We start from the raw sequence: 24661 nt of genomic DNA, 5'->3' as shown, positions 1-24661 counted from the left end.
TAACATGCACCTGCAACTTACACTATGTAGGTATGACCACCAGAAAGGTCAGCACCCGCATAGTGGAACATAGGAGCAATATCAGGTGCAAACGAGCCACTACCCGGATGACTAACCACTTCATCGAGCAGAACCACACACCCAACGATCTAACTTGGGTGGCGTTGGAAACAGTAAAAAACAAAGACAACCTGGATCGAATTCTCCATGAACGCGAGCAAAGATGGGTGTTCAGATTACACACAGACACCCTTGGGTTGAATGATGAAATTCCATGGGGCGCATTCAAAAACTAATGCGGTCCACAAAAGACAAAAAGAAATCATGAAAATTCATTTTACAACTCTTTCTGACCTTTCACAAACTCCATCAGGCGGTTTTGATGACATCTAAAAACAGTCATAAGCCCATGTAGTTGTAAATGAAGCAAATACACCAATATAAGTTACTATTACAGAACCCAGTGCGCAAATAACCATAACTTTATGAATCTGACCTTTTCACTGAACAAGTATTTGAAAAAACTAATGTCTCTTCATTTTTAAAAAAAATGTTCTAAATATCACCCAAAAGAAGCAAATCATTGGGACACCCATGTAAAAACTCTCTTTCTAAAAAACTGCGAAATACGACATCTGCGAGGGGTTTTAAATCACACTTGCGCCCAGACCATTAGCATCCACCCAAGATGGCCACCGTACACGGGACGGTCTAGCTTCCAGCGTTTAGAACCCGGAAACGCGGTGACTCTAAATGCACCGGTTTACCCGATTACCGTCAATATGCGGTCGGGTGAGGATCGAGCAGGTAACACCAAGCGGGTTCGCCGATAGGAAGTAAGTACAACAAAACAAAGCATCAAGAGATAATACTGGTATATCGACCTCATGGAGGGCCTTGACTCTTCATTGAAAACGCGCAATTTCTGATGAAACGAGAATTTAATTATTGCTTTAAAAAGTTTACAGCAATGTTTCCACGAGGTGATCCCGCCCTCGCCTGAGACCATGAAGTGTAACTTAGCACTCATACATGTAAATATGCCCTTTGCCATGACAAAACTGTGTGTATATATATGTTGTGTGTCATGTCTATAGTCACATTAAGTCCTGTGTTATTTATATGTGTGAATTCACAAAACCACTTTTTTTCACACTATTTATATATTTGCACTGGATTTGAAAGCCTGCACGCACCGATAAGGTGCACAAGGCGCACTCACGCCCTAGACAATGTGAGCTGCATGTGTGATCCCCTTGCTCTTTAGGGGGGATGTTTGCCACTAATTAAGTGTCATTCTCTTTTACAGATACGCCAATAAGATACAAACCGTATGTATAAAAACGCATGTTTAATAATTAACAGCGCAAAGTAAAATAAATGAAAAAACAAACCTATTTATTTAAATATAGGAGTGGAATATACAGGGCTGGACCCTGTATGGTCCTGATGAAAAGCTTGGGGAGCTTGAAACATGTCGACCACAGAACACTGATCTAGCCCAAATTCAAGGTTAGATAACAGTGTTACCCCATTTTAGTATACCAAACTAGGAGCAGAATAAATTGTTGAGGCCCACTAGCACGGTATTTTTAATCACGCACCCACTCCACCACCACAACACTCTGCACCACACATAGCCTTTCACAAATATAGTGCTCCTGCGTAGTCCGCTAGTAGCAGCACGCCCCTTTTCGTAGAGAACTGGGATGGCCCCAATGATGAAGCATGTCACCGTGGGGAAACCCCGGTGAGTGAGGGGACTCTAGAAAGAAATTTTTCTTTCTCATTATGGTAGACACTGACAAAATTTGGCAGTAACCATACACACAAACTAGGTCTCTGAACCCATCACAGTGGGTTCCTGATTTTCTGACAAAGTGTTTATAACCATCTTGGGATTGAGCTACTTGCAGCCTAGCTTCACCAGTAGTTAGTTTAAAAGTCTCTTCCACCCAGCCTGTGTCTGATTTACTAATTAGCCTGTGTCTGATTTACTAATTAGGTCTGGGGACTAAACAACTGAGGTTTACCCAACTCCCCCAGAGTTGTTTTAACGTAATTAAACCAAGGTATGCAGTGACTTAGTTCCAAATTCATGAAATCAATCACAATCCTTCTGTTAAATTCAAATTCACTCTTAAGCTATATTGAGAACCAAAGAAGTTTTGGACGGAGTCATATAAAATCAGTTATAAAAATCTGCTCCCATTTCTTCATGGAGAATTTCCTCTTGGACACTCTGGAGAATTCTTAATAGCTTTCTTAAACTTTTTGTTTTCAGCAACTTGAATTGAATGGCAAGGCTTGTATCCTCAGATTTCCGCACCAAACTCCACAGTGGGGAGACACTTTGCATTGTAAAGATGTAAAACATACTTAATATGACTGTGTCCTAAACATCTACTAAAGGAATCTATCCAATGAGCTGCCCTACTAAGGGATTGTATATGTGTTTTTATAAGTGGTACCCAAGTCAGTTGGTTGTTCAACAGGATGCCAAGGTAACAAAACGGATCCACTTTTCCTAAACAATAATCCTTGATACGCTGTGCTTTGGATTTCTTATTCTTCGGCGGGCCACCTGCAATAATGTGGGACTTAAGGTAATTAGTTTTAAGTCGTAAGTCCTCCATAAATTTATACATTGGGAGGAGTTAAAGTGTTTCTTGTACTTCTCAGATCAGAGAGCCTGGGCCATGACAGCTGCTATTCTGAATATTTATGCCTTGTTTTTAATAGTTTGAGTAATAAATCATTGGAATTATTATTATTTATTATTATTATTGACATTTATTGAGCGCACAGCTACCCTCAACGGGGGTGTTCCGGCGCTATTGTTTTAATCCCTCTCTTTCTCTTTATTACGCCTTCTTAGCCTCTCTTGGTGTGGGATAACCGGTGCTTCCTGTGCAGCTCTGGTCACTGCCCTTCGCTCAAGCCGCTCTTTGCTGACACTGGACTTGAGTGACAAAAAACTGGGTGACGCTGAAGTATCCCTGATCTGTGACACCCTGAAGCACCCGGACACCCGGCTGCAGAAGATCCGGTAAGGAACAGAGGGTGGGGTCTTTTCTGTATCATCTGCATTTTTTATTTTTTTCTCTGTATTTATTGAATATGAATACAGCATCTCTCCTCCGTGTGTTTGTTTTTCATGTGGATTTCAAGGTCAACTCTCTGAAGCCTGTTTTAGGCGCTATCAGCACCCCGAGTGAATGGAATAGTAGAATGTCCCGAAAAGGATGCAGATTTTAAGAAGCCTGCCCTCCTGCTGCCATAAGTTTCATTTTCTGTAGATTATGGGTGTCTATGTCCAGCTGCGTCTATTCATTGGTTTGAGTGTGGGAGCGGGGGTGAATTTAGCCCCAGATGAAACATTACTATCAAAACTATCTACCAAACAGCTCAGTGTAAACCTAGGAGTGAGCGCTGCCCTGCGTTCCAACAACATGAGGACTGAAACCAGGGACAGGGGGAGGGTTAAAGTGTTTCTTGTGCACCTCAGAGAGGTCTGGGCCATGATGGCTCCTGTTCTGACTATTTATACTTTGTTTATAATATTTTTAGTCATAAATCATTAGAATTATTAATGATTTAATTCCCTCTCTTTCTTGTTGTCACACCTGCTTAGCCTCAAAGGGATAACCGGTGCTTCCTGTGCAGCTCTGGCCGCTGCCCTTCGCTCCAACCGCTCTTTGCTGGAACTGGACTTGAGGGACAATTACCTGGGTGACGCCGGTGCGACCCTGCTCTGGGATGCCCTGAAGCACCCGGACACCCGGCTGCAGAAGATCAAGTATGGAGCGTGGGGATGGGCGTGACTTTTCTCTATCAATAGAATTGTTAATGTTTTAATCCCCTCTCTTTCTCTTTATCGCACCTTATTAGCCTCAGTCTCTGTTGGATAACCGGTGCTTCCTGTGCAGCTCTGGCCGCCGCCCTTCGCTCCAACCGCTCTTTGCTGGACCTGGACTTGAGGAACAATCACCTGGGTGACGCTGGTGCGGCCCTGATCTGTGATTCCCTGAAGCACACAGACACCCGGCTGCAGAAGATCTGGTAAGGAGCAGGGGGATAGGGGGAGGGGCTTTTCTGTTTCATCTTTTTTTTTTCCTTCTGTATTCATTGAATGTGAGTGCAGCATCTCTCCTCCATAGACTTGTCTTTTTTATGCAGATTTCAAGGTTAGTTCTCAGAAGCATGTTTGAGGCGCTATCAGGTTGGGGGGGGCGGGTGAATTTAGCCCAAGATGAAACATTACTATCAAAACCATCTACCAGGCAGGTCAGTGTAAAACTGGGAGCGAGTGCTGCCCTGCACTCCAACATCATCAGGACCGAAACCAGGTGACAGTGGGAGGGTTAAAGTGTTTCTTGTCCACCTCAGATCAGAGAGTTCTGTGCCATGACAGCTGCTGTTCTGGTTATTTTTAATCTTGTTTTGAATGCTTTGAGTGATAAATCCTTGGAATTAATAATGATTTAATTCCCTCTTTCTCGCACCCGCTTAGCCTCCGTGGCTGTTGGATAACCGGTGCTTCCTGTGCAGCTCTGGCCGCTTCCCTTCGCTCCAACCGCTCTTTGGTGGAACTGGATTTGGGTCACAATAAACTGGGTGATGCTGGTGTATCCCTGATCTGTGATACCCTGAAGCACCCAGACGTCCGGCTGCAGAAGATCAGGTAAGGAGAAGAGGCGGGGGAGGGGTAGGAGAGGGGTCTTTTCTGTATCTTCTGCATTTTGTATTTCCCTCTCAATTCATTGACTATGAGTGCAGCATCTCTCCTCCATGTTTTTTTTTATGCAGATCTCAAGGTTAGATATCAGAATCCTGTTTGAGGAGCTATCAGGTGGGTGGGAGGCACGGGGGAAGAATGTAGCCCAAGATGAAACATTACTATCAAAACCATCCATCAAACAGGTCAGTGTAAAATGAGGAATGAGGAATGAGTGCTGCCGTGCACTCCAACAACATCAATCAATCAATCAGTCAACTTGTAAAGCGCACTACATACCCGCGAGGGTCTCATGGCGCTGGGTGGGGGGGGGCGCTACTGATCAAACAGCCGGGTCTTGAGCATCCTCCTGAAGGTCAGCAGGTCTTAGGTCTGTCGTAGGCTCAGTGGGAGGGTGTTCCATGTCTTGGCGGCAAGGTGGGAGAAGGATCTCCCGCCAGTGGTTGTTCTTCGGATGCGCGGGACAGTGGCGAGTTGGAGGCCGGCGGAGTGTAGCTGGCGGTTGGGGATGTAGAAGGAGAGCCGTCTGTTGAGGTAGACTGAGCCGGTCTTGTGAAGTACCTTGTGTGCGTGGATGAGGAGCTCGAAGGATAGCCTCTTGTTGAGGGGGAGCCAGTGGAGGTTTCTCAGGTGGGGTGTGATGTGGTCGTGGCATGGTATGTCGAGGATCAGTCGTGCCAAGGCGTTTTGGATGTGTTGTAGTCGTTTGATGAGCTTGGTTGAGGCTCCCGCTTTATTGAGCCTGCTACTGACGAGGTCCTGAGTGACTGTCTTTCTTGTATCTGTCGGGATCTATCTGTAGATCTTGCGGAGCTGTTGTACCAGGAGGAGGAGACTGCGTTGACTTGCTTGATCATTCAGAGCGTTGAGTCGAGGATGATTCCCAGGTTGCGTGCGTGGTGGGTGGGTGTCGGGGCTGCTCCCAGTGCCGTCAGCCAGCCAGGAGTCGTCCCAGGCTGAGGGGTTGGAGTCGAGGATGAGGACCTCCGTCTTGTCCGAGTTCAGCTTCAGATGGTTGGCCTTCATCCAGTCAGCGTCGGCCTTCATTCCTTCATGGAGGTTGGCTTTGGCGGTGATGGGGTTCTTGGTGAGGGAGAGGATCAGTTGAGTGTCATTGGCGTAGGAGAATATTTTGAGGTTGTGCTGTCGGGTGACTTGTGCGAGCAGGCCATGTAAATGACGAACAGTGTTGGGCTGAGGGAGGATCCATGGGGTACGTCGTAGATGATCTAGGAGGCGTTGGAGTGGAATGGGGGGAGCGGATGCTCTGGGTTCTGCGAGAGAGGAAGGAGGTGGTCCATTCCAGAGCCTTGTCTTGGATCCCTGCAGCATGGAGGTGTACGCTTAGTGTGTGTTAGCAGACGGTGTCGAAGACGGCGGAGAGGTCTAGGAGGATGAGTGCTGCGGTCCACCGTTGTCCAGCAGGATCGTGATGTCGGTGGCGGTGATTAGGGCAGTCTCCTTGCTGTGGTTGCTGTGGAACGCTGATTGGCAAGGGTCCAGGATTCTGTTTTCTTCGAAGTATCGGGTTAGCTGTCTGTTGATGACTTTCTCAATTACCTTAGCCGGGAAGGGGAGCAGAGAGATGTGCCGGAAGTTCTTGAGGTTTCTTGGGTCTGCCTTGGGTTTTTTCAGTAGGGCGTTGATCACGGCGTGTTTCCAGCTCTCTGGGAAGGTCACAGTCTTGAGGGAGAGATTGATGATGTTGCGGAGGTCGGGTGCGATGGAGCTGCTTGCTTTGTTGAAGACGTGGTGCGGGAATGGGTCTGACATAGAGCCGGAGTGGATTGTGCTCATGGTCTTGATGGTGTCATCAATGCTCACGCTGGCCCAGGATAGCAGGGGGTCGTGGTCGATGGTGTGCAGAGGGTCTTTTGTGTTGGTGTCTGTTGGTGCTGTCTAGGTGTTGAAGCTGTTGTGGATGTCTGCTATCTTGTGGTGGAAGAAGGTGGCGAGGGCATCACACAGGGCTTACAACAGCGGGATGTCGATGGTGTTGGAGCTGGGGTTGGAGAGTTCCTTCAAGATGCTGAAGAGCTCCTTGCTATTGTGTGCCTTGTTGTCGAGGCGGTCTTTGAACGAGGTTCTCTTGGCGGCCCTGTTGTGGTGGTCGTGGTTGCGGATGGCATCCCTGTGTACTGCGCTGAAGGACTGGGTTATTTAGGACCCAGCGGTGCCAGGGCACAACACCTGAAACCTTCGTGGGTAACCTGCTCCGGCGTACGAATCACAGAGACACGGGACACTTCCTTCGGCGTCAAAGATTCAAGGTTTATTTACTGCAGGGAATACAGTAGTCACGACAAGCAACACACGTGCAACTTGGGGAGACTGCTTCAAATTGGTTCTGTGAATCGCTCCTTTTATACACAATTTCCCCATAGGGTTACATTGAACACAAAAGTTTATGACCCAGTTCCCACAATCATCCCCCAGAGGGGTCGTTTTGGTCACTTTGAAACACACAAGGTCCGGAACATAAGTGCGGAAACATTTGGCGGTTCCCAACTGTAAAAACCCATCTTCCCAACATTAGTGCATTCCAATCGGTAATAAACAGATCGAAATAGGAACAGGAACAGGTGTAGAGGAAGACGGAGACAGTGGGGAGATCGGAAAGGGTGTAAAAAGGGGAGGCATCGAGAAACACGAGATACGGGCATCAAAGGGACGTGCCTAATGAGATGCACGGCTAAGACAATAAGTCCGTGCAGCAAGATGAGCCTCGAGCGGCGCCATCTGCTTTACAGTAGCATCTCCCTCATCATAAAGACACTTACAAAGAACATGTGTCTTCCGTAAATATCTTGGGAGTCCCAGGGTCGCGAAGCGGACAACGTCCGTTCGCTGGCTACTTGAGGGCAAGAGACAAAATGGATGCCATATCTAAGATGGAACCCGTGGGTACAGATAAAAATACCCACGTAACAGACGAATCGTTTAGGTTAGCACAGCGAAACTGCGCACACTTACTAAACTCGTCATTTGCGGTTCATAGATACCAGACTCGACCATATTCGCACGAGTCGAAAACACCACTTACAATTGTCACGGAACCTCAGACGCTCCTTTTGCCCTCATGTAGGCAAGCACTAGTCGGAATCATACTCGATATTCATCAGACCATCTAGATGTTGTTGTAGCATAGCTCTGTCCAATCGAGTCCCATTGGTAACAGGCGGCTGTCTCATACACGTTGTAGCACAGAGGCCACATAAGGCAGGACCGCACTGCACGCAAAGGCAACACGTGAACAGGAACGCCACAATAACTCCGATAATCATCAGAATCTTCCAACCCCAAGTCGACATCAGGCCCCAAAACCACCCAAGCAGCGTCCAATCCCCTACATCCACGTTTATGGATTCAGAGATCTTATGCAACTTAGAGATGGCTTGATAGACAGTTGGAGCATTATCTGGAATGAAAATGCAGCAGCTCGAATGGATCACCTTACATACCCCACCTCGATCTGCTAAGATGACATCTAAAACCATATGGTTTTGTAACGTCATAAGTCTATCCGCCTGAAGTTCTGTGGTGATATTACCAAGGGCACTGGCAGTAATATTAGCTGTCGATTCTACCACTCGAGTCAACTGTCTCAGGTTCCTACTATTAACCATAGGTCCCCAAAACGGGAGGAAACCCTTGAAAAAGTCTCCTGCCTCTTGACCGGCAGTGTCCTCTTCGCTAATTACGCCTCTCACAACTCTAGTCTTGTGATAATCGGCATCTACAGTGAACGTCGGAGGCAACAAATTTGCAATGAAGCATGAGCCCATGAAGTCAGCGGGCAACCATGCATATGCACGATCATGACAGATGAAGTATGTACCCTTGGCAGCCAGAAACACAGGGGACGAGAACATCGGCAGAATGTAATTTTCAATGCAAGCACTCGCTCCAAGTCGGGCTTGCGATCTTCGGCCACGACCCATGAGACAATAATTACCAATGTGGGGTACGACCCATATCGGAGGTGAGCTTTTAAGCTGCTTTTCACTCGTGAACACACTATACTCGCCTCTACTCAGGACCCTGTAAGCTTGTACCTCTTCTTCGGGAATAAGCGAGGGATCATAGATATCGCTGTCTAAGTCCTCTATTGCTATCGACAAAGGTTTTTGATACGAGGTAGGACCAGAGTAGGGGGAACGAGGTTCTCGAATGGGGTGGAAACCCAGTGCGCTTCGAAACATTGTTTGAAATGCTCGAGCTGACCCTTGGGAACTATATGGTAACACCAGATATGGAATTCCCTTATCCGTAGTATGCGGCATCAACCCACACACCCAACAATTAGTAGTGTTAACCACTAACTGATGCTGGTGAAGGAGCTGAATAAAGGAATTATTACGGAATTCTGCACGTCTAGCCTGCTCGTGTTCAGGTAAGATATGAAAAGAATGAGGGGAAGCAGTGGAGGTAAGTTTAGGGTCAGGGGTAGGAGTAGGTGTAGCAGAAAGTAAGAAGTAAGACATCGTGTAATACACCCCACCTGCCAATAATGCAGAAGCAGTCAAAAACAATACACATATTTGGAATATAAAACATTTGGTACGACTAAGTTGCTGCAGCTTGAATCTATGAGCCTGTGCTCCTTCCACATCGTTCAGCTTCGAGAATGCCATTCCCTACGACCGTCCGCAACGTTTCTTGACGCACTTCGTTCTGTGTAGCAATAGTCAATCCCTGGGAATTCCCAGGAACCGACGGCCTTTAACCTAGCGTCAAGACCTACTATCCAGAAGGAAGTACGCGCGCGGCCCTACGGCCTTTAATTGCACAATATATATATATATGCAAAAACAATGTCTCTCGGCTGTGGAAGCAAAAAGGTATAAGGAATGAAGCTCAATGTATATACACAAGTATAATCACAGTAATATGGATGTTCAAACTGGTCGTGGAAAACGGGATAATGCAATTATCAAAAAACAGAACAGGATCTTTTATTAGTCTTTAGTGCAGGATCGTAGAAAGTATCGCGTTTTCCCAGGACGTGTCTGCTCGTCGAACAAAGGATCCGTTGAAGAGACAGCGTCCTGCTGATCAGTTGAGTGTTCTGGTCTTGAGTCTTTTGATGACAATTGTTCATCAGAGTCTTTCTGCTGCGCTGAGGATTCTCCAACAAGCTGTGCGTCGCTGAAAGGTACAAACGCCGGCAATCCTTCTGTTTCAGTTGATGCAATGCCTTTCCTCACCCACGAGTCTGCTGGCAACGGGATGGGGACTTTCTTCGTGTGGGTGGCGTGCACCCAATTCTTCCGCCCCTCAAGACGAACCGCAGTTCTCGTGGCAAGGAGGACCTGGTAGGGTCCGGTGAACCTCGGGTCCAAGTTATTCTTGCGCGAAAAGTTCCGCGTCACCACCCAGTCTCCGGGCTGGAGCTGGTGGCCTGGACCCTCCGTCTGCGTCGGCAATGCGTCGTGAACCTGTTGGTGAATTAACCTCAGTTTAGCAGTCAAGTCATGAAGGTAATCGATCAACATTGGGTACTCGAGATCACAAAAAATACCTGGCCTAGGAACCCCCCACACATTCGCAGGACGACCGAACACTATTTCATAGGGACTAAGCCCTACTCGGGAGTGTACAGTCGCCCTAGTTGACAGTAATGCTAAAGGTAAAGCGTCAGGCCACGAAAGACCAGTCGTAGCCTGAATCTTCGCTAGCTTTAATTTAAGGGTGCCGTTATACCCTTCAACCAAACCAGCTGACTGGGGATGATTGGCACTATGGAATTTCTGATTAATTCCAAGGCCCTTACACACACTCTTCATCACACTACCCACAAACTCACTTCCGTTATCTGACCACACGACTCTAGGCATTCCGTACCGAGGAAAATATTCCTTCAGTAGGATTTTCGCAGTAGACAAAGCAGTATTGTCTTTGAGAGGATAGGCCTCGATCCATCGGGAGAATGCACAAACCACAACTAAAACGTATTTCAGGTTATTGCATCGCTCCATATGGATGAAGTCCAATTGGATCACCTCAAAGGGACATGAAGGGGGAGCAAAACTGCCAGGAGGAGTTGGGGTTCCTTTGCCAGGATTGTACATCATACACACCATACAATTCTTCACCAGACGTTCAGCACATTTCGTGATACCATCATTCTTCCATACAGGAGACAACAACTTACAAATACCTTTCGCACTAATATGTGCTAACCCATGCGCCATTGTCACAACGGCCAGCACATACGCATCAGGCAACAACCATCTTTTCTGATCTGACAAATCAATCCAACAACCATTCGCATCCAATTTTCCCGTGCTTTCTTTCCACTTCATCTTTTCAGTCTCGGTGGCCTCATTCTGAATTTCTTTCACACTTTCGATAGTGTCCTCACACACGCTCGATTCTGTAGGCCACCTAACCGAACTCGTCACATACATCCGAGTACTAAGGTTCCGGGCAGTCTCCTTAGCGATCTCGTCTGCAAACGCATTACCACGACCAACATCATCCGTCACCTTACGATGCGCACTACATTTAACAATCGCCACTTGTTTAGGCAACGTCAGTGCATCCAAAAGATCATTCACAAGTTGGCCATGCTGAATCTTCGTACCGTGCGACGTCAAGAAACCTCTCTCTCTCCACAATCGTCCAAAACTATGTGCGACACCAAATGCATATTGGCTGTCGGTAAACACATTCACACGTTTCCCTTTTGCTAACACGCACGCTCTAGTGAGAGCGATCAACTCTGCAGCTTGGGCAGAATTCTGATTCAACCTTGCAGTCTCAACAACAGTATTCAACGTTACAACAGCGTAGGCGGTAGTCACATCGCCATTCGGCAACTTAAAACATGACCCATCCACATACAATGTACCATCTGGATCTTCTAATGGAGTGTTTTTAGGGTCCACTCGACCTTTTGTTTCTTCCTCTGTCCTCAAGTAGCAATCATGTTCTGCTACTTCATCTGACTCTGCGCTAATTGGTAACAAAGTTGCCGGGTTCAGAACATTACAACGTTTTATTTGGATATGACTTGCCAGCAACGTCAGCTCGTACCCAGACAATCTCGCACTCGTCAAGTGCTGCGTTTTTGTACGATTCAAAAGAGTATCGACTGCATGCGGAACCATCACCGTAAGCATATTATCCATGACCAGTCCTGCTGATTGTCGGATGGAGACCGCAGCTGCCGCTGTTGCTCTCAAGCAACTCGGCAATGCTCTAGCTACTGGGTCCAAGGTCGAGGAAAAATATGCACATGGACGCTGTTTACCACCAAAAGGTTGCGTCAAGACACTCAAAGCACAACCTTCCCTCTCGTGAACATATAATGTAAACGGCTTACTGTAGTCGGGGGTACCCAACACAGGAGCCGAACACAATGAATCACGCAGTTCAGAAAAACTTTTCTGACATTCTTCCGTCCATGGTAAAGGAGTTGAAACATCCTTGCACGTAAGAGCCACCAATGGTTTCGCTAGCAATGAAAAATTAGGAATCCATTGCCTGCAGTACGACGTGATACCTAGAAAGGCACGCACATCTCTTTGGGTTTTTGGCACAGCTATTCGCCCAATCGCTGCAATTCTCTCTGGGGTCAACCTCCTTCCCTCCTTTGACAATAAGTGACCTAGATAGGTTACTTCTTGACAACAATATTGGAGTTTAGAAGGGGACACCTTATGATTCAACTCACAGAGATGTTGCAGCAATGACACCGTAGCAATTTTGCAAATGTCCTGAGTATCGGCAGCCACCAATAAGTCGTCGACGTATTGGATTAAGGCCGCACCGACCGGCAACCTAAACGCATCCAGTTGACCCTTTAAGGCTTGACTGTAAATCGATGGACTTTTACAGTAGCCCTGAGGAGCGCGCTTGAACCGGAAGCTGCGTCCACCGAGAGAGAAACCGAAAAGGTCTCTGCTCTCCTCGGCAATCGGGATGCTAAAGAACGTATTCTTTAAGTCAAACACCGAAAACCACGATGCAGAAGCTGGAATCAGAGTCAGTAGCGCCGTGATGTCAGGCACAACAGGGAATTGAGGAACCACAATTTTATTCACCTCCCGTAAATCGATAACAAAACGATAAACGGGCGTTTTTGAAGGATCAGTACGTTGAAGGATGGGCAGTACAGGGCTGTTGCACACGTTTCCCCGAGTCTCTTCAATAACATCTTTCTCGATCAGATCATAAATGATCGCTAACAATGCTCGTTCACCATCAGGAGAGATACGATACTGGGGAATACGTGGCAATCGCACATTATATTTAAACTGAACAACATAAGGGGAGATGTCAAGCAGGCCCACATCATTTGGACCCGTTGGCCACAAAGACGCAGGAAGAGAACTCAATTCCGGTGGAAGCTTATCGAGAGACAAATACATAGGAGAGACAACCCTCTCTCCTAACGTAAGCTTTACACCCGCAGGAGAACAATACAAAGTTGCATATAAACGTTTAAGCAAATCCAGGCCCAAAAGATTTTCACCACAACCAGTGGTCAAAATTAACGGAGCTTGAAGCTCACGTGGCCCAATTGTAAGGGGCAAAGGGCGCGAAACTGGATTGCTAACGGGGGCGCCAGAGAATCCAACGGAGACATTTGTTAAGCCAGACAAAGGTGCGCCAGGGAGTTTCGAATGCATAATAGAACTTTTCGCTGCACCAGTGTCCAACAGAAAAGGCTCAACGACGCCCAATGTAGCAATTGCGACGTAAGGCCCTCTCTGATCAACCGGAACTGATACCACTCCCTCTCCTTGTCTTTGGCTGTCCTAGTAATTACTGTCGTCAGTTCCCTGATCGACGTAATAATCATCTACATTGTACTGCGCAGATCGTCCTTGCGATGATCCACGTTGATCAAAACAATTATTAGAATTAGAAGGGTTATCGGAACGATCATTCTGAGCACCACGACCCCTACCGCGTGATACCTGATGTGAACCACCACGACCTCCTTTAGACGAATTACCACTATTGCGATCATTCAGAACAGGGCAATTGAATTTAATGTGTCCCTCCTGTCTACAATAAGCACATTGATTGTACCCTAACGATAATCTTTGGGAGGAGGAATCATTACGCGGCAGCGATCGATTCGATTGCGACTGCGATCTATTCTGTTGGGATGCATTCTGATTTGAACGCGGAGGATATGCTTGTTGAAGCAACACTTTAGTCTTAAGCTCTTTCGTCTTTTTATCAGCGCGGTCGTTTTCTTCTTTCTCTCTGTTCTCATAATATTGTGCTGTGGCCAATATCTGAGCTGAAGTAGAAACGGCCCACGCACTCTCTGAATTCTTTAACTTATTGCTCAAATCGGGCAATAAGTTAGAGACAAATTTGCCCACGAATAACCTTTGACCACCCTCAGTGCCCATATCCTGACCACTATGGTCGATGAATGCTTCCTCAAACCTCGTAAAGAAGTCGGAGACACTCTCATCCTTCTTTTGCTTACAAGCTGATAATTTGTCCCAATTTACCCTCATAGCTGGCATAAGAGTTTTCATTAACGTTATAATTCTTTGAGGGAGATCAACAATCAGCTGGTCGGGTTTAGCAGCAGCCGTTTGTCCGGCATCTGCCGCTACAATGGCAGCCCAAGCACCACCTAATTCATTTGGGTGGTTCTCGTGGCGAATCTTAGCCCATACCGGTTGTGGTACAACATTGCCGAACAACATATCGATGTCGGCAAGATTCATTACCGTAGCATCTACGAGCTGCGATAATTCTTTGTAATACCCTGTAGGATTTTTGTGAGGGTCAGGCAAAGATTGCTTCACCTGTAGCACTTCCGAGCGTTTCCATGGGAGATGTATCCATACTCTCTGGAAATGCGCCAATGTCGGAGGTTGAGCAGCAGGATTAGCTGGTATCCAAACCGGTGGCACTTCTCGCATAGGAAATTGACCAGACTCATCTGGCAGTCTTTCAACATCCTCAACAAACAAAGCTTGAGGTATAGGAGCGGGACGGAAAGATAACAACCGTTCAACAGCACGTCGAACATTAGTATCCACTATCAGTCCATTCGAGAACTGAAGCTGAAGATCAGACAAAGCGGCCAGCGCCTCGTCAGGCGCATCAGCCGATATCTGATCGCGAAGGAACTTACACATTTCATCAAACATGTATCTTTGGGTTGGTATATTGAATTGACAAAACGTTTCGAGTACAACACGTGGTGGACTTCTAAGAGGGTTCACCATCCAACCCATCGCCATATTATATAGCGCAACACGTTCTCTGTTTCCAGGAAGCTGACTACGTCTCTGAGGACCATCAGAACCAGCGGACCCATGAACAGGTCCGAGCGAATGAAAGAAACTAGCCGCAAGAGGAGAATTACGAGAACGTGTAGAGGGAGAAGTATAGGACACAGGGCTAACAAGCGAAGGAGTAGAAACAGTAGCAACAGCAGGAGTTAACAGAACAGGAGCAGCAGCGGGAGCAGGAGTATGTGGAAGCGGTGGAGCAGTAGGGATAGCAGTAGGCAAAGGAGCAGGAACAGTCGGAAGAGCGGGTGCAGGTTGAGGAACAGGCACAGGAAGAATAGGCGGAAGAATAGGTACGGCAGGAACCACAAGAGTTGCGGTACCCTGTACGTACGGAGGTGGCGACTTCAGAAGATAAGACATTAAAGGATCCTCAACTGGCTCTTCCTTCTTTTCCGACTCCGTAGGCAAAGCGGGATAACATTTATCCACAGTCATACGCTGTAGTCTATCAAACACTTCCTTATCCTTAACCTCCTTATCACGCTGAAATTGCTCTGCTTTCTTCACTATGGTAGCAACATTATCTCGCTGATTTCGTTTAGTCTGTCTGATTTCTTTCTGTCGGGCTTCTTTACGCCACAACCGAAAGGCATCAAACATGGCCGGCCTTGACTTCCTTTCGAACAATTTAATCTCTAAATTATCTAAAATCGGGGCCTCGAAGCTACCATGAGGTGGCCAACGAAGGTCACCGTCCTTTTTCGTATATTTAATCCAATAATCATTAAAAGTAATCGGGCCTAGCCCATGTTTACTGTATAGTTCATAAGTGGGAGTTCCAACCGGAGGTATCGGACACGAGTCCTCCAGTCGGGAATCCGTACCACAAGGTCTGAAGCAACTGAACAAAGTACTACGACCAGGCATCTTGCACACTAGCCGAGTTTCACAAACTTCAAGGGTTACGGGATTTACCAAGTCCCAGCAAAGAACAAAACCCTCGGTTTTTGGCGGCTGCAGTCGTCAAACAACACAACAACAACAAAAACGCTAGAAAAGTGTCATCGACAAAAACACTCTCACAGCGTCAACAACAAAAACACTCGCTAAAGTGTCAACAACCAAGGACTCTGGGAGCGACCCACAAATACTTAACTCAAAGATCAATGGCGTCACCAGGAAGGCCCGTCAATCGTCTCGCTCTACCAAGGTCTACGCCAGGCGCCAAAACAGGTCTACAGTCACGGCAGCAGTCCGTCGCAGCCGTCAGGAGGCGGGAATCTTCGCGGGAAAAGTCTTCGGGCCACTTATTTCGACAACAGGATCGATGAAGCGGGGTGCACCTTCCCTCGGAGATTTCACACGAAGTTCCTCACGATCGTCGGCTTGGACCGGTACCACTGATGCAGCCTCACGTTGGGCGCCAACTGAAGGACTGGGTTATTTAGGACCCAGCGGTGCCAGGGCACAACACCTGAAACCTTCGTGGGTAACCTGCTCCGGCGTACGAATCACAGAGACACGGGACACTTCCTTCGGCGTCAAAGATTCAAGGTTTATTTACTGCAGGGAATACAGTAGTCACGACAAGCAACACACGTGCAACTTGGGGAGACTGCTTCAAATTGGTTCTGTGAATCGCTCCTTTTATACACAATTTCCCCATAGGGTTACATTGAACACAAAAGTTTATGACCCGGTTCCCACAATCATCCCCCAGAGGGGTCGTTTTGGTCACTTTGAAACACACAAGGTCCGGAACATAAGTGCGGAAACATTTGGCGGTTCCCAACTGTAAAAACCCATCTTCCCAACATTAGTGCATTCCAATCGGTAATAAACAGATCGAAATAGGAACAGGAACAGGTGTAGAGGAAGACGGAGACAGTGGGGAGATCGGAAAGGGTGTAAAAAGGGGAGGCATCGAGAAACACGAGATACGGGCATCAAAGGGACGTGCCTAATGAGATGCACGGCTAAGACAATAAGTCCGTGCAGCAAGATGAGCCTCGAGCGGCGCAATCTGCTTTACAGTAGCATCTCCCTCATCATAAAGACACTTACAAAGAACATGTGTCTTCCGTAAGTATCTTGGGAGTCCCAGGGTCGCGAAGCGGACAACGTCCGTTCGCTGGCTACTTGAGGGCAAGAGACAAAATGGATGCCGTATCTAAGATGGAACCCGTGCGTACAGATAAAAATACCCACGTAACAGACGAATCGTTTAGGTTAGCACAGCGAAACTGCGCACACTTACTAAACTCGTCATTTGCGGTTCATAGATACCAGACTCGACCATATTCGCACGAGTCGAAAACACCACTTACAATTGTCACGGAACCTCAGCGCGGTTGTCCGGAGTTTGTTTGCTGTACCATTTCTTCTCAGGATTGTAAGTGTATGGACGTTTAGTAAAACTAAGGTTGTAGATGTTATTTCTTCCTGAATTTGTAAAACCAATACCTACATTCATTTTTAAATTGTATTTACAGTTTAATAATGCAGATCAGACTCCCTGTACGTCAGAGCACCATACAGAAGATTGTGTGCATCAGAATTTACCGCAAGGTGGCTTGTGGTATAGACATGGAAGGAATAAAAACAAGCATCCTTCACACAGGATGGAAACTGAGTAAAAGAAACAAAAAGTGGAAATTTTGAATAATTAGAGCATGTTTGGGCAGGCAGGAAGGTGAAAAAAATCTTAATGTAATGACTGACTATCATTTAATGAGTGATAAAGTGAGTGACAGAAAGAATGAATACAGCTCAAACAGCGTCTATAAAGGTATCTATGACTACTGAAGAAGACGTTGGCCACCTCACCTGCCTTCTTCTCTAGTGCTCTGAGTCATCATTTCAGCTCTAAATGTGAAGTCCTGGTTTTAACTAAGGCTGGCGGAAGTATCTAATGAACACAATAGGGAGGGCCTGATCCCTGTGGACCCAATCAAAAGAACTAACTGGTACCACAGCCCGGTGCTGAATGTTGCTGAAAGATGCAGTGTCACTTATATTGAGGATGCAGCAGGATCAGCTTTGTCACTTATATTGAGGACGCAGAAGGGCCTTCTATGTCACTTATAGTGAGGATGGAGCAGGACCACCTCTGACACTTATATTGAGGATGCAGCACGACCACCTCTGACTATTATGTTGAGGATGCAGCAGGACGTTCTTTGTCACGTATATTAAGTGTACATCAGGGCCACCTCGGTCACTTATATTGAGGGTGCAGCAGGGCAACCTCTGTCACTTATAATGAGGGTACAGCAGGACCACCTGTGTCACTTATATCAAGGATGTAGCAGGATCACCTCTGACACTTATATTGAGGATGCAGCAGGGCCACATGTGTCACTTTATTGAGAATGCAGCAGGACCACCTGTGTCACTTTATGAAGAATGCAGCAGGACCACCTCAGTCACTTATATCGAGGATGCAGCAGGACCACCTCTGTCACTTATATTGAGGATGCAGCAGGACCACCTCTGTCACTTATACTGAGGATGCAGCAGGACCACTTCTGTCACATATAATGAGGATGCAGCAGGACCACCTGTGTCACTTTATTGAGAATGCAGCAGGACCACCTCTGTCACTTATATTGAGGATGCAGCAGGACTACTTCTGTCACTTATAAAGAGGATGCAGCAGGGCCACCTGTGTCACATATAATGAGGATGCAGCAGGACCACCTCTGTCACTTTATTGAGAACGCAGCAGGACCACCTCTGTCACTTATATTGAGGATGCAGCAGGACCACTTCTGTCACTTATAAAGAGGATGCAGCAGGGCCACCTCTGTCACTTATACTGAGGATGCAGCAGGACCACTTCTGTCACTTATAAAGAGGATGCAGCAGGACCACCTGTATCACTTATAAAGGGGATGCAGCAGGACCACCTATGTCACTTTAGTGAGAATGCAGCAGGACCACCTATGTCACTTATATTGAGGATGCAGCAGGACCACCTCTGTCACTTATATTGATGATGCACCAGGACCACCTCTGTCACTTATATTGAGGATGGATCAGGACCACCTCTGTCACTTATATTGAGGATGCAGCAGGACCACCTCTGTGAAAGTTGAAGAAATTGATGTACATAGACAGCATTCATTCCCCTTCTTCTCCCACTCCTCTCCCTGTGAGCACCATGAATACCGTAAATTATTGACCTATCACTCTGCCAGTAAGAGCCCATACCCCTATGCATATGTACAGCCATTCCAGGCACCATGGCCTTTTACCCATTGGAACCCCCGGCTTCCCTCCTGCGCGTATCTTACACCCCCTCTCTCGTGCGTAGGCCATGAAACCCTCTCCCCCTGTGCGACCCTGCTGCGAAAGGCAACTCTCCTGTTTGACCCGCACAAAACCCCCATTCCCTCTTGAAGAGGCATACTTCGCCTTGGCTGACATAGCCCTCCCCAGCTGCACCTGACTGCCCCCGCTCTCTCATGTACGGATCATCAGATCTCTCTCTCTCTCTGTGTGACTCTGTCCCTGTGTCCGCCCCGGCTACCCCTCCCTTCTCCCCACATGGGCAAGTCATAAACCTTCTTCTTCTGCAAGGCCCTGTCCTTGAGAGTCACGGCCGCGCCTGACCAACACCTCCTTCCCTTCCATGAATGCCCCTCTGTTGACAAACCTTCCTTCAGCGCTCGATTGTCCACGCGGCATGAATACCACTCCTTTGATGACCCCTTCCCCCGAGCCCGGCTGACCACACATGTCCGAGGCCATCGCCTAAGCCAGGAGATACCATTTACTGCCCTTATTGTATGAAGTCACTCCTCTTCAAAGGACTCACTATTGATCCTGGCCACCCCACCCCCTGGCTATGATTAGGCGCGCACATCCTATACTGTTGATGAAACACTCAGCTGCGTGATTGCCCTCCCCTCTTATCAGCAGGTCAAGGGTCCCCATTGTGAACATATGTGGGGTAGGATTGACACGAGGATTATAGGGATGTCTTTTCTTTTGCGTCATACTGTCCTGATTGTACTATCAAGTGTTTTGTAAGGTATAAAAGCAAGAGTCTCAGCTCACTTGTTAGAGCACCTCCCGAAAGACACTGTGTTTCGTGTCCGAAATGACTGGCTCTCCTCATGAGAATTAAACTCTGTTCTTGATTCCTGCTTCCAGCGCCCGTCTCTTTATTTGGTAATTATTCAACATGGGAACTAAGAGGCGGTTTGCGCCAGCGGCCTGGGCATCGATAGAATTATGGGCTAATTTTCCACAATTGGCGTCCCAACGCGGGGTCCATCAGTGACATAAGGTTCGGTAAGAAAGATCCAGACGAAGAAGCGAACATCTAAAATGATCGGAGTATACCTGCCTTGAGAGGGCCCTAGCCAGGCTGCCGATCAAAAGAACTTCGCCAATTCTGAACGGACCTCTCTTGAGTGACCTATTGTCCTGACTGGAATCCCACAGGAATGCTACATGGAGTAAGAGAACGATCGGGCGCTGGAGGAGGAAGTCAAAGAACTGTCCGTATGGTCCGGTCCGGGTAAGATTAAGTAGGGTGTTTTTACGCCTGATTGGTAGGATGGTTTTATCCATCTGATTGATTGATTGATTGTATTGGAACCGGTATGTGTATACTGGCATCGTTGGTATTGGTTCATTTAGCTTTGAATGCTACTTGAAATATTGGTTCTCTTATTGAGAACGAGACATTCTCTGTTTGCAAACAGCGACGAATAGGAACGTCGTCCCTCTTTGCAGATAGCGAAGGGCAGGTAATGCAGACATTTGTCCCCGTTGTAATCCGTCATGCCTGTTTTTCTCCCCATTGATTGGTTGGTTGCCTGGACATTGTTGTTCCAGGAATTGTTTCGTTTGAGGTATTTTCTATTTGCAAACAACGTGGAATAGAAATATTCTGTCTAGTCTTTGCAAGTAGAAAAGGGTAGGTTATGCCCCTTTGTGAATTCGTCAGTCCTACCCACTCCCCACTGGTTGGTTATTGGGGGGTAGCTCGCATGGTCCGCCCAGGAGACTACCCTTATGGAGGACATATGCTCTCCACTCATGGGCCATTTAGTAGAAATAGACCGACTGGTCCGTCCAGGAGGCTACCCTAGTAAGTGGAAGTACATCGCTCGGTCTGTCCAGGATGATACCCTAATGAAGGAATATATGTTCCCCTTTTGATCGATAATCTCGTTCCACCCCGGACCATTTATTGGAGGGAACTCGTCTGGTCCATCCAGAAGTACCCCCCCAGTGAAAAGGACACATAAAAATATGAGGTGATCACCGTTCCCTACTAACAGAAGACTTTAGCTCGAAACACGCTAAGGAAAAGAAAGAAAATAAAAGGAAATCAGGCTAAGTCAGTAACCCCCTGATGAGCTTTTGACTTCACCAAAAATAAGAAACATTAGAAATAGTTCGTAATAAGAAATGTAAAATGGCGAAAAGGTTTGACAGCAAAAAATAGCCACGAGGTAGCTAGGCTTCACTGCCTGTTCCTGCTCCCAACATGTCTGCCTCATTGCCCGCCACGCCCAAATAACGGTCACATGAAATAGAAACAATTCAATAGGTACCTACCCCCATTCCGGAAGCTCCCGAAGTGCAACAGGTCCGCGGTTACGCCCATCCGGAAGGCGAGGCCTCGAGGCACGAGGGGCTCGCCTGGCCACGGTCAGTAGGAGATGATGTTGGGCAGGCGGTCCAAAGAATGACAAGGACCTCTCCATCCCTTCTCTTCTGCCGCCCTGCAGGCCGCGGGGAGAGAGGGGGCTGTCTTGCCTCGGCCACCGACCACCCCTCTCTCTCACCCGATCCGGCTTTCGTCGAAGGCTGAAGCCAAGGCGAGGATGACGGCATTTCTTTGTGCTATAATGGCCGCAACTACACCCAACGCCTGATAGTTGCAAGTAGTCCCGCCACATGCCATCGCCTGCATAGTGACAAGTAGTCCCGCCACATGTCCACCCCAGGACAGTTCCAGGTAGTCCCGCCACATGTCAAGAGAAAAGGGGGGGCTGTCTTGCCTCAGCCGCCGACCACCCTCCCCATCTTCAATGGCTGGCACGGCCAATATCGAAGCGACGGAGCCGAGGAACGGCGCGGGGTCGCTGGAAGGGGGAGGCGGCGCGAACGAGCCTCCCCCACCTCCCTCCAGGTGGAGGCTTCCAGCGACACCCCAATGCTCTTACTTAAAGAGGGTCAACATCAAAAAGCGGTCTTTTGCCCGGGGCGGGCACACGCTCCATATCGTCTCTCCTCGACCTTGAAGATTCTATAAGAGCCGGGGGGCCCCCGACCCCTCTGCATGGGCGCCCCCGCCCCTTCACTGGGAACCACGACATCGGTGCAACTCCTGCCGGCGCCAGCCTCGGATTGGAAATGGCTAAAATGCAGCCACGGCACAGACTTGTTCAGTTCCGGAGGAACACCAGAATGACCCGGTAGGAAAATTGTTGCCGCCCTCCCCACTCTTTGACTAATGGTCCATATTTGTTAGACTGTTAACCACATAGCACAAAACTTTTTGAACTACCAACAGAAGGTTCTGGGCCAACCATGCGAGACTAGAGACATTCTGACTGTGCTGGAACTCGCCTGACCCCACCCAAAATGGCGCCGACACAAAATGAGACGTTTTGAATAAACTTTGTTGCACCCTGATTGCGCAAGCTTTTTGCCCCGAGATATATATAACGTTTTGGATAATGAAAGTAGATATGAAGGATATTGAGTATGTGCTTGGACAATGAATTGACTTAGGGTGGGTACTGATTATGAGTTGGAAAATGAATTGGTGTAATTTAGGTAATGAATGAACATTGGATAATGAATTTATGAATTTATTAAAGATGAATTACTGACATGCATCATGTTTGCTCTGTAGGGGAGTTTAATACGATTTTATTGCACTGCCGCACTTTATGCAATGAACTGCCACCAGCTTTGTTCTTCCTATGTACAGTTCCAATCTGCTCCGTGGCCAGTCCACTGGGTTGTAGGCCTGTATTTATACATCAACACTTTTTATTAAAAGTATTTTGAAAACAAAAGCATAGTTGTAGCGGTTGCATTAATGAGTTTTGAATGTATTACTACTGTGAGCAACGAGAAAGTATGATGAAGGCTGAAGGTTAAAAAGGACCCGATATTTAGCAGCCACACTATGTGTCACAGGCAGCCGGAAAAGTGCTTTAGAAGCTTTACACGACACCACAGAAATACCACCTGACCGCCACCCTTGCACGCAACCTAAAGGGGTCGCGACCAAGTAACTCATGTAGATACGCTGGCTGTCAATGATTATCTATCTGACCTTACTGGTCCCTCTGGGCTTAAACGCCGTGATGGTAAAGAAATGCACTACGTGGAGATAGGTCGAGTATGTGGTAGGTAAAAACATTTCCGGATTACTGCATGCTGATGAGGTTTGAATATTGCCCCCCCCACCCCTTCTTTCTCCTCCCTTCTGCAGGTCACGTCGGAACCTTGGCTGATGTATGGAAGGACGATGACCGAACCGCCAATGAGAAGGGGAAGAAGGGAATATGAGCATGGTCCTTATGACAAATAAAAGCTTTTAAAAGACGTAGACTTAAACATGACTGTTCCTCCTTAGAACATAGCAACTGGGAGGATGGACTGACATAGAAACTGGACAGGTACTGAATGACGAAAAATTGACTAGAAACGACGCGTTAAATAATGTAACTGGACGTTTGACTAGGTAGGGAAAGGACAAAGAAAAATATACGGGTAAGGGTTACCACGGCACCACCCGTCTGGGAAGTTAGAAATGTTGCTGATGTTCAAAATGCACTGCCCCCCTTTCTCACACTCTTATAGGTGTAGCCAAACTGTCCGACTGTTCTCCCGATCAATACTTGCCGTTGCCTCAGCCTGGAGAACTTCCCACCAAAGGAAGGAACTGAAAAATGGTTTAAAATCCAACCATGGGTAAATAGCGCGGCCAGGTTAATTTCTGACCGACCAACTGAGGTGTAAGTATTGGCAATTGGGAACGCTCGCAGACATAACAAGCGAGAAGGAAAGGGAGGGAAGGGTAGAAAGAGCTAAGCACATAGATAAATAGGATAGTAAAAGATACGTAGGATATAATATGGATTTTGTTGGCCACCTGTTGTTTCCTGTCCTGTCGTGAGTGTCTTATATATGTGTAATGCATGTGCCGTCTTCCCTGTCTGAATTTGTGTGTGTGTAATGTACGGATTTATGTCTTCCCTCTGTTTGTACTCGCGTGTTACCTGACCTTTACTGTTCTGTGTCGTGAGCGCACTAAACGACCTATTTTCGTACACGTCTCTCTCTCTCTCTCTCTCTCTCTCTCTCTCTCTCTCTCTCCACCCCCTTATCTCTCTCTCTCTCTCTCTCTCTCTCTCTCACCACCCCCTTATCTCTCTCTCTCTCTCTCTCTCTCTCTCTACATGTCATACGTGTACCGAATGGCTCGTTTAGATTGCGGACGACTCTCACTCTCTATGAGAGTCTCCCTATTTCCTCTCCCTCTTTTTGATAAAATTGTGCCCCACCGGCACCAGTCTGATTTGATACATATTGAACGCGAAGGTGTTCAGCGAAATTGACCGAAACTAAAATGATTGTATCTCGCCATATTACTGCCTCTCCTTTCTGCAAATTGAATGAACTTGAATTGGCTGAGAAGGAAAGGACAGGTAAGACGACTAAAGTC

General features: G+C 47.3%; 1 protein-coding gene across 1 annotated transcript in view; it reads left to right on the top strand.

Moving 5' to 3' along the window:
- The window catches only part of LOC147709813 (NACHT, LRR and PYD domains-containing protein 3-like), a 453703-nt gene that overhangs the window by 375112 nt on the left and 53930 nt on the right, over positions 1-24661 (top strand). The window contains exons 9-13 of the mRNA XM_086926111.1: positions 2879-3049; positions 3263-3276; positions 3643-3799; positions 3892-4062; positions 4514-4684. Coding sequence (XP_086782237.1) covers positions 2879-3049; positions 3263-3276; positions 3643-3799; positions 3892-4062; positions 4514-4684 — 684 coding nt within the window. The remainder of the gene's footprint in view (positions 1-2878; positions 3050-3262; positions 3277-3642; positions 3800-3891; positions 4063-4513; positions 4685-24661) is intronic.

This window comes from Lissotriton vulgaris, chromosome 6 (assembly GCF_964263255.1).
Source record: "Lissotriton vulgaris chromosome 6, aLisVul1.2, whole genome shotgun sequence".
In the NCBI taxonomy this organism is placed as follows: domain Eukaryota; kingdom Metazoa; phylum Chordata; class Amphibia; order Caudata; family Salamandridae; genus Lissotriton; species Lissotriton vulgaris.
This window is presented reverse-complemented; position numbering and strand designations above follow the sequence as displayed.